Below are 11,084 nucleotides of genomic sequence, written 5' to 3'. Positions count from 1 at the left end.
AACTGATATTACATACATGCAATTGTGTGTGTCTATTTGTCCTTTTCAATAGATGCAGTCAAGAGGTCATTGGATCTCAACCAAACCAATGGAAATGCAATGGAGACGCATCGCATGGGAGAAAGATGTCGTGGGGGAAAGATCCAGAATCTCCTCAATGGCCACCAGCAAAATTAGCCTACATTTAGGCTATTGTTTATGTGTGTTTCACACTATGTTGAGGTAAAAATCAGGGTATAATGTTGGTATTGATGTCAACCTGAATACATGTTGATGTCATCATCACCAGGAAACTGCATTACAGTTAAACTGCATTACAGTCAATACTAACTATGCTACCAGTCAATACAAATGGGAGATAGCCTTTAGCAGTCACTGAAACCTGAAAAGGGACTACTTCTAAATGTTATGCCATGAAAACAGACAGATATATCCATCAAACTTTATTAAGCACATTATGGGCATGTTACAATACATAAAACATGACAATTTGACAAATATCTATTTTGTTAAATCAGATTGGTTGAATGTGCGTCCTTCTATCCCCCACGGTCTGCGTTCCATTGACTAATTTACCGCATCTATTAGCGCTCAACACTTTAGTTTATCAGAGATGATCAGTCCTGGTGATCAGGGAGATGGAGAGAGATACAACCACAAGAACAGACAGGCTACTGCCAAGACATTGAGTAGAGGAGCCTTTGGGGGTGATTGATGGAGGACTCGTAGTTGTAGGAGATCTGGTGAGACAAACAGACAAAGACAGACTTTCATTCTCCAAAGAATAAGGTAGACATTTTAAAAACACTTGACTCTTGTGTCGTCTACACCTGTTTGGTAGTCTAATGTTGACATATCTTTTCGCTTACATAACCTGGCCTCACCTGGGGAAGAGGAAACAGTCGCGGATGCTGTCAATGCTGTGGGTCCTTGAACTTGTCAAAACGATCTCTCTGTACTGGTCATCTTCATTTCTTACATTCTTTACCTCAGCCACCCTAAACACCTCTGCTGGGGATATTAGCTGATCAATGCTGTCTGAGAAGCAAGTGTAATCATCCACATTGACTACAGTGCAGGAAGTGATGTTGAAAAGGATCCCATTGTCTAAAGCAGATTCCTCCGCATAAGAACGCCTGGCATTGGTTGAGGTAAACCTCCCAAATCGCACTTCTGACCCTACTTGTGCCTCATACTCTTTGCTTGAACCACGAAACACAGTTTGGCAGTTCTCTGTCTTCAAAAGCCTCATGGCATCCATTAGAAGGAAGTGGAGGGATTTGAACCGGAAGTTGCTATTATAGACAGTGACATTCCCACCCTGAGTCTCCACTGCTTGGTTGAACATCTTTCTGAACACATTTCCCCCATGTCCATAAGCCACCAATGCATCCGTGTGTTGCTTGACGCCTCCCGGGATTAAATTTGTACACTGCTTTGCCCCCCAGACATTCCTATACTCTGAACTGCCTTTCAGTTCTTCTTCCAGCAGACCCCCTTCCACAACCTTCTTCAACATCTGCTCCCGACAGTGAGTGTACTGGTCATCCACGGCATTAGGAACCATGTCCATTACCTTTGCCTGAGTCACCTGTAATAGTAAAGAGAATTGTTACCTTTTTTAATACAGGTAGTATCACAGTGTAACAATGAATAGCACATTTTATGACAATATAATTATAATTTTCCATGTTCAAATTCAAGCATTTGCCAAATGAAGTACATCAAGGCAAGTTTCCCAGACGCAGAGTGAGCCTAGTTCTTGACTAAAAATCATGCTCAATGGAGAGTCCAGGAATAGGCTCACTCAGGATCTGGGAAACGGGCCCAGAAGTCTGTCCTTACAGTATGGCTGGTTCAATCAGTGGTGTAAAGTACTTAAGTAGTACTTTAAAGTATTTTTATTTAAGTCGTTTTTTTGGGGTACCTGTACTTTACTTTACAATTTAAATGTTTTACAACTTTTACTTCTACTTCACTACATTCCTATAGAAAATATTGTACTTTTAACTCCATACATTGTCCCTGACAACCAAAAGTACATTTTGAATGCTTAGCAGGACAGGAAAATTATGAAATTCCCACACTTATCAAGAGAACTCGTGGTCATCCCTACTGCCTATGGTCAGGCGGACTCACTAAACACAAATGCATCTTTTGCAAATAGTGTCTGAGTGTTGGAGTGTGCGCCTGGCTATACATACATTTTAAAAACAAGAAAATTGTATTTTGCTTAAATTATTTATACTTTTACTTCTACTTTTGATACTTAAGTATATTTAAAACCAAATACTTTCAGACTTTTACTCAAGTAGTATTTTACTGGGTGACTTTCACTTTTACTTGAGTAACTTTCTATTAAGCAACACTACCGTTCAAAAGTTTGGGGTCACTTAGAAATGTCCTTGTTTTTTAAAGAAAAGCTTATTTTTTGTCCATTAAAATAACATAAAATGTATCAGTAATACAGTGTAGACATTGTTAATGTTGTAAATGACTATTGTAGATGGAAACAGCTGATTTTTTTAAATGGAATATCTACTAGAGGTCGACCGATTAATCGGAATGGCTGATTAATTAGGGCCGTTTTCAAGTTTTCATAATAATCGGAAATCGGTATTTTTGGGCGCCGACTTTTGCCGATTTTATTATTTTTTTAAAATACCTTTATTTAACTAGGCAAGTCAGTTAATAACACGTTCTTATTTTCAATGACGGCCTAGGAACGGTGGGTTAACTGCCTTGTTCAGGGGCAGAATGACAGAGTTTCACCTTGTCAGCTCGGGGGATCCATTCTTGCAATCTTGTACAGTTAACTAGTCCAACGCTCGTAACCACCTGATTACATTGCACTCCACAAGGAGCCTGCCTGTTACTCGAATGCATTAGAAGCCTAGGTAAGTTGCTAGCTACCATTAAATGTATCTCATTAAAAAAATCAATCAATTATAATCACTAGTTATAACTACACATGGGATGATTTAACAAAAGTGCATTTGTGAAAAAAGCACAATCTTTGGACGACTGTACCTAACCATAAACACCAATGCCTTTCTTAAAATCAATACACATAAGTATATATTTTTAAACTTGCAACTTTAGCTAAAAGAAATCCAGGTTAGCAGGCAATATAAACCAGGTGAAATTGAATTGTGTCATTTTTTTTTTGCGTTCATTGCACGCAGAGTCAGGGTATATGCAACAGTTTGGGCAACCTGGCTCATTGAGAACTAATTTGCCAGAATTTTACATAATTATGACATAACATTGAAGGTTGTGCAATGTAAAAATAATATTTAGATTTAGGGATGCCACCCGTTAGATAAAATACCGATCGGTTCCGTATTTCACTGAAATAATAAACGTTTTGTTTTTGAAATGGTAGTTTCCAGATTTGACCATATTAATGACCAAAGGCTCGTATTTCTGTGTGTTATTATGTTATAATTAAATCTGATTTGATAGAGCAGTCTGACTGGGCGATGGTAAACAGAAGCAGGCTCGTAAGCATTCATTCAAACAGCACTTTCGCCAGCAGCTCTTCGCAAGCACAGGGCTGTTTATGACTTCAAGCCTATCAGCCTAATGGCTGGTATAACTGATGTGAAATGTCTAGCTAGTTCGCTGGGTGTGCGCTAATAGCGTTTCAAACGTCATTCGCTCTGAGATTTGGAGTAGTTATTCCCCTTGCTCTGCAAGGGCCGCGGATTTTGTGGAGAGATAGGTAACGCTGCTTCGAGTGTGGCCGTTGTCGATGTGTTCCTGGTTCGAGCCCAGGTAGGGGTGAGGAGAGGGACGGAAGCTATACTGTTACACTGGCAATACTATAGTGCCTATAAGAACATCCAGTAGTCAAAGGTATATGAAATTCAAATGGTATAGAGAGAAATAGTCCTATAAATACTATATTAACTACAACCTAAAACCTCTTACCTTGGAATATTGAAATGTCATGTCAAAAGGAACCACCAACTTTCATATGTTCTCATGTTCTGAGCAAGGAACTTAAACGTTAGCTTTTTTACATGGCACATATTGCACTTTTACTTTCTTCTCCAACACCTTGTTTTTGCATTATTTAAACCAAATTGAACATGATTCATTATTTATTTGAGGCTAAATTGATTTTATTGATGTATTAAATTAAGTTAAAATTAGTGTTCATTCAGTATTGTTGTAATTGTCATTATTACAAATACATTTTAAAAATCAGCCGATTAATCAGTATTGGCCTTTTTGGTCCTCCAATAATCGGTATCGGCGTTGAAAAATCATAATCGTTCGACCTCTAATATCTACATAGGGTACAGAGGCCCGTTATCAGCAGCCATCACTCTTGTGTTCCAATGGCACGTTGTGTTAGCTAATCCAAGTTTATCATTTTAAAAGGCTAATTGATCTTAAGAAAACCATTTTGCAATTATGTTAGCACAGCTGGAAACTGGTGGTACTGATTAAAGAAGCAATAAAACTGGCCTTATTTAGACTAGTTGAGCATCTGGAGCATCAGCATTTGTGGTTCGATTACAGGCTCAAAATGGCCAGAAACAAATAACTTTCTTCTGAAACTCGTCAGTCTAATCTTGTTCTGAGAAATGAAGGCTATTCCATGTGAGAAATTGCCAAGAAACTGAAGATCTCGTACAACGCTGTGTACTACTCCCTTCACAGAACAGTGCAAACTGGCCCTAACCAGAATAGAAAGAGGAGTGGGAGACCCTGGTGCACAACTGAGCAAGAGGACAAGTACATTAGTGTCTAGTTTGAAAAACAGACGCATCACAAGTCCTAAACTGGCAGCTTCATTAAATAGTACCCGCAAAACACCAGTCTAAACGTCAACAGTGAAGAGGCGATGTCACACCCTGACCATAGTTTGCTTTCTATGTTTCTATGTTTTGTTTGGTCAGGATGTGATCTGAGTGGGCATTCTATGTTGGATGTCTAGTTCTGTGTTTCTGTGTTTGGCCTGATATGGTTCTCAATCAGAGGCAGGTGTTAGTCATTGTCTCTGATTGGGAACCATATTTAGGTAGCCTGTTTTGTCATTGTGGGTTGTGGGTGATTGTCTATGTTAGTTGCTTGTGTCAGCACAGTTCTTATTATAGCTTCACGGTCGTTATTCGTTTATTGTTTTGTACAGTTTACTTCGTGTTTTTCATCATCTATTAAAATGATGCATTCACACCACGCATGCGCTTTGGTCCGCTTCTTACGACGATCGTGACAGGCGACACCGGGATGCTGGCCTTCTAGGCAGAGTTGCAAAGAAAAAGCCAAATCTCAGACTGGCCAATAAAAAGAAAAGATGGGAAAAAGAACACAGACACTGGACAGAGGAAGATTGGAAGAAAAGTGTTATGGACAGACAAATCTAAGTTTGAGGTGTTCAGGTCACAAAGAAGAACATTTGTGAGATGAAGAAAAAAATGAAAAGATGCTAAAAGATTATTAAAAGACGCCATCTGTCAAGCATGGTGGAGGCAATGTGATGGTCTGGGTGTTCTTTGGTGGTGGTAACATGGGAGATTTGTACAGGGTAAAAGGGATCTTGAAGATGGAAGGCTACCACTCCATTTTGCAACACCATGCCATATGGACGGCACTTCATTGGAGACAATTTCTTCCTACAACAGGACAATGATCCAAAGCACAACTCCAAACTTTGCAAGAACTATTTGGCGAAGAAGCAGTCAGCTGGTATTCTGTCTATAATGGAGTGGCCAGCACAGTCACCGGATCTCAACCCTATAGAGCTGTTGTGGGAGCAGCTTAACCGTATGGTACGTAAGAAGTTCCCATCAAGCCAATCCCACTTCTGGGAGGTGCTTCAGGAAGCATGAGGTGAAATCTCTTCAGATGATCTCAACAAATTGACAAGTAGAATGCTGAAGGTCTGCAAGGCTAGAATTGCTGCAAATTGAGGATTCTTTGACGAAAGCAAAATTTGAAGGACACAATTCTTATTTAAATTAAAAATAATTATTTATAACCTTGTCAACAACTTGACAATATTTCCTATTCATTTTTCAACTAATGTCATGTATGTTTTCATGGAAAACAAGGACATTTCTAAGTGACCCCAAATTTTGAACGGTAGGGTATCTATACTTTTACTCAAGTATGACAATTGGGTACTTTTTCCACAACTGGGTTCAATCAATTCAATCTTACAACAACAAAAAAGGTGTCAAAACTCTTACCCTGTGAGAGAGCGCAGCAACGAGGATCAATATGAATGTCTTCTCTCTTTGGCCCTGCATTTTCCCAGCAATGGCTGCCTTGTGTGTTCTGGTGACCAATGAATGAGGGATTGAGAGGAGATGGGACAGATCAGAGATGAGAAACAAAATGCAATTGAGAATAAATTACATTGTGAGGTTATAAATAGCAAACAAGAATCTTAAACTTACACAGACACAATTTTACTGTATGTTTTACAACATTTAGGGGTCTTTCATCACAAAATGTCCAGGCAATGTTTAACTACACAACTACTGCCCCTTCTCACAGGTATTATTCTGAAAGTTGACGCAACTACTACATAGATATGTTCAGTGTGGTATGTTCCTAGACTCAAGTGTAAGTAGCCTACAGCTGTTTTAATTGAGTAAGTTACACTATTAATGACTCAAACTATAGGCCTTACAATTCACAATTCCCTAAAACCTAACAAGCATAACATGGGACAATCAAAATAATACATGAAAGATACGATTCGGACACATACCTTCAGAGTCGTGTGGTGCTCTCCTTGGGTAGACTAAATAACAGAATGAGAGAATATCAGTGTGCCTCTCTTCGGGGGCGTTTGCACATATTTTCCACTCACTCCCTGATGACCAAAAATGGAAGGAAACCGAGGTCCTTATCTTTACAGAGCAACTCCTTTTCCTTCCTCCTGACTGGAGGAGGAAATAACAAACCAAAAAAATTATCACCCCCCCCCCCCCCCCCCCTTATACCATAGTTTGGGTTGGCAATGGGCCTAGTGCAGTTTTACCAAGCCGTGCAATGGTTGTCAGTAGTGATTTGGGGTTTTGCCTGATTCAAAAAAATCTAAATTAAATGAACAAACATACAGAGAGAGTCAGACTATCTATGACACAGTCGGACAGTAATACCTTAACTGGGGAGGACGGGCTCATAGTAATGGCTGGAACGGAATTAATGGAATGCTATCGAACACATCAAATACATGGTTTTAATGTGTTTGATACCATTCCATTCACTGCATTCCAGCCATTATTATGAGCCGTCCTCCCCTCAGCAGCTTCCTGTGATGCTATAGCATTTCTGTCTGCAATGTTCCACATTTGCATACTGATCGTGGCCCGGTATGTAGCCCTTTTATACTCCTGGGTTTCACAAACTTGGTCCAGGGACTACACACAATAACCCTTAATGGCAAAGTGGAATTGTGTGTTTTTTGAATGATAAATTAATATAAAATTAAAATAAATATTCAACCCTTTTGTTATGGCATGCCTAAATAAGTTCAGAGGTAATAATGTCCTTAACAAGTCATAAAATAAGTTGCATGGACTTTCGTTGTGTGCAATAATAGTGTTTAACATGATTTTGTAATGAGTACCTCATCTCTGTATCCCACACATACAATTATCCCTCAGTTGAGCAGAGAATTTCAAACACAGATTCAACCACAAAGCAGGGATGCAAACTGGTGAGGTCCCAAAAAGGTGACACTTTTATTTGTTGCATTGAAACATGCACAAAAAAAATCCCTGCGAGAGGGAAATGTAGTTTTTAACTAATTAAACAACAAAGAATATAATCTACATGATCAGTCTCTGTGTGTAAAATAAAAAGTGGTTAATGTAAACCTGACTCACAGCTACAAAATGTAAAGAAAGCAATCCAATGTCATTTGTTGCCTAGACTTTACTGCAAATGACACTCAAGTCTTGATTTTTTTTTTTAACACATTAATATTGCAGTTCGCCATTATAATAGAATGCTTGTGACCACACATATATATTCCACTTGGGAAAATACATCCTAAAGTAGAAATAGAATGAAACAAACAAGCATTCTCTTTTTGCTATATTATAGTGGCTACTATAGACATTGATCAAGTGCACAAGGCTACATGTGTGCAAAAATAAAGTTCACTGAGTAAAACAAAGTATAATCCCCCTTACTCGCACGTTACTGTCAAATTCAACACAACAAAAACTATATATTTGGGCTACAATGCACACCACTACATTGTACACGTTCTGCCTGTGGACATCTGTTCTACAATGTGCCAGCAAAAGTGAGAAAGAGCGAAAGGGTGTGGTGTTCCTTCCACATCTATAGTGGCATCCAGTTTAAGACAGGCCCAGCTCCAGCTACACTTGATCCCTGAATCCACTTGTTTAACAAGCAACGCCCACATTTTAATCTAATTCTCTCATTCTGAAAATTAACCACATAATTCCCATAGAGGGAAAACATTAGTTAACAGATAGTGGTTAGTTCGTTTGTTAGTTAACTAGTTAACATTTCACACAGATTGCCAGGGTCCAGTAAGCAACTAACGCGTTATAACTTGAGGAACGGTGTTGTGTCGTAAATCGAGTGAAGAGCAGAAATCTCAACTAGCAAGCAAGTCGCAGCAAGCAAATCGCTGCAATGAAGAAGGCGAAGGGGGATGAATTTTTCATTGCTGCAACATGCTTGCTGCAACTTGCTTGCGGGTTGAGATTTCTGCTCTTCACTCCGTTGTCAATTTAGCCTACATTTCACTGATCTTAGTGGCAGTTTTCTGTTTGACAATTTGTTTCAAGTGTTTATGTCTGGCTTGTTTGGCACCCTGGACGAACCCCCCCCTTCAGCGCCCGAATCGGGGGCGCCCCCTTGATGTCGCCCTGGGTGGCTGCCCATGTCGCCCGTATCTCCATGTTTAATATAACACATACATAAATTATTCATTTCGGTTGCCTAATCCTGATTTGAAGTTTGTTCTAATGAAAGTGTTTGACTCTGATATGTGACACAGAAAGTATTAGACTCTAGCCACAAAATTAAGGAAATAAGAAGGGTGGGGAGAATTTTCGGCATAACGGCAAGGAGTCGTATACAAGTTAATACTATAGCGAATTGGTTAGGTTACCAATGTTAGCTCATCTGATGTTAACTATCTGACTTTATTAGCAAGCTAATTTTCACACCATAAACTCAATTATTTATCAGATAAGTTGGCTAATGTTGCACAACATTTCTCTGGCTAGCTAACGGAGATTTCGATCCAGCAAGCAAGATACTTAACAGTGCTAATACTTGTTCACCACACTTTCTCCCTCACCTCAAACCTTCCAAAAGACAGTAGTTATTCGGTCACAGCTCATGAAGTACGCTTCATCACCTTCTCACCCCGGTCTCCGTGGTCAGGCTTCTCACCTAAAATTACCTCTTCGTTATCGTTCAGGGGACGCGCTGCTGTAACTGACAAGCTGACTTTCCAGAGGCGCGCTGATGCTGTAACTAGTATGTTGGTTGTCTCCTCTTTCTTCAGAAGCGGTGCTGCGCTGCATTCTGCTGTTAATGTAACGATTGGCTGAGCCTTTGACAGTAGTGAACACAAAGTGTTATGGTTGGGTTAGGGGAACATCCAATACAACACTACTAAGTACCACTCTCCATATTTTAATGTTATGGTTATGATTGTAATCATTAAGGACTGGGGAGATTTTCAGGATAAAAAAAGAAACGGAATAGAGCTAAGCAAGGGCAAAATCCTAGAGGAAAACCCGGTTCAGTCTGCTTTCCACCAGGCACTGGGAGATGAATTCACCTTTCAGCAGGACAATAAGCTAAAACACAAGGCCAAATTCCCACTTGAGATGCTTACCAAGAAGGCTGTGAATATTCCTGAGTGGCCAAGTTACAGTTTTGACTTAAATCTACTTGAAAATCTATGGCAAGACCTTCAAATGGTTGTCTAGCAATGATCAACAACCAATTTGACAGAGCATGAAGAATTTTGAAAAGAATAATGGACAAATGTTGCACAACCTAGGTGTGGAAAGCTCTTAGACTTACCCAGAAAGACTCACAGCTGTAATCGCTGCCAAAGGTGATTCTACAAAGTATTGACTCAGGGGTGTGAATTCTTATGTAAATGAAACATATCTGTATTTCATTTTCAATAAATGTGCAATAAAATTCTAAAAACATGTTTTCACTTTGTCATTATGGGGTATTGTGTGTAGATGGGTGAGAGAAAACAAATATTTAATACATTTTGAATTCAGGCTGTAAAACAACAAAATGTGGAATAAGTCAATAGGTATGAATACTTTCTGAAGGTATTGTATCCTAGCCAGAATCCGACTGGACGTCATTCCTTGGAAAAATCCAGGAGAGCTTCATAAAAAATACCTAATGCCAACAGTTTTATCTGAGTGCACAAATCAGTATGCCTTACCTACCAAAGTCCAGCACTACTACCACCCTTGTTAAAGCCACACACTCCTGGCTGATAGCTACTTGCTGATATGTCCAAAGTCTTTGACTGAGTAGATCACGCAAAGCTCCTGCAACATCTGTCTGACACTGAACTCTGTCCAAGGTTACTAGGCTGGCTCCACAGCTACACCACAGGAAGAATGATGATGGCAAATGGCACTTTTAGCACTTGGTCAGAGGTCACCTCTGGTGTGCCACAAGGGGGCGTGGTTTCACCATATCTGTCTTTCCTTCACATGTCCACCTGAAAAGTTGTCTTCAGTGACACTCTGGACACTGGACGATGTAGGGCTGTCCCGAGCCATACCATTAACCAGCATCAAAGAGGAAATGTCCATGGGCTTGGAGGCAAAGCAGCTGGAAGAGTGTGCCACATCCAACAACATGCTCCTGAATGGGAAAATGTTCGTGGAAATTAAGATTTGTTATTTCTAGAGACCATCCACAACCCGCACCACTAATCCTAGAAGGACAGGAAGTACCAGTGGTAACAACAACCAAGTATATTGGTTTTCATCTAGACTCTAACCTCAGTGGTGACACACATGTGGAGCAGTGAGTGAGGAAGGCCTCAAAATGCCTGCACTTTCTGAATGGTCTTGCCAGAAATG

The 11,084-nt window shown here is 39.8% G+C and overlaps 1 protein-coding gene across 2 annotated transcripts; it reads right to left on the bottom strand.

The window, feature by feature from the left end:
• Positions 1–430: 430 nt before the first annotated feature.
• On the bottom strand, positions 431–9,472 carry LOC124012842 (T-cell ecto-ADP-ribosyltransferase 2-like). Of its 2 annotated transcripts, none has more exons than XM_046326839.1 (5): positions 9,311–9,472; positions 6,731–6,835; positions 6,204–6,291; positions 885–1,591; positions 431–740 (listed from the first exon to the last, which is right to left on the bottom strand). In XM_046326839.1, exons 3-5 carry the CDS (start codon positions 6,261–6,263, stop codon positions 608–610), a joined length of 900 nt encoding a protein of 299 aa, XP_046182795.1. In that variant the 5' UTR covers positions 6,264–6,291; positions 6,731–6,835; positions 9,311–9,472; the 3' UTR covers positions 431–607. The 2 variants fall into 2 exon arrangements, with proteins under 2 accessions (XP_046182795.1, XP_046182794.1); XM_046326838.1 differs by having other exon boundaries at positions 6,731–6,763.
• Between the last annotated feature and the right edge of the window lie 1,612 nt (positions 9,473–11,084).

Source organism: Oncorhynchus gorbuscha, linkage group LG24, assembly GCF_021184085.1.
Source record: "Oncorhynchus gorbuscha isolate QuinsamMale2020 ecotype Even-year linkage group LG24, OgorEven_v1.0, whole genome shotgun sequence".
NCBI lineage: Eukaryota > Metazoa > Chordata > Actinopteri > Salmoniformes > Salmonidae > Oncorhynchus > Oncorhynchus gorbuscha.
Note: the sequence above shows the minus strand (reverse complement) of the source record. Positions and strands in the feature narration are given on the sequence as shown.

Bases quoted from the DNA above. Each gene is read 5' to 3' on its own strand.
- LOC124012842 (XM_046326839.1), bottom strand. From the start codon at position 6,263: ATGCAGGGCCAAAGAGAGAAGACATTCATATTGATCCTCGTTGCTGCG. The intron at 1,592-6,203 runs GTAAGAGTTTTG...TTACTATTACAG, and splicing joins TTGCTGCGCTCTCTCACAGG to GTGACTCAGGCAAAGGTAAT. The intron at 741-884 runs GTGAGGCCAGGT...TTGTCTCACCAG, and splicing joins GACTGTTTCCTCTTCCCCAG to ATCTCCTACAACTACGAGTC.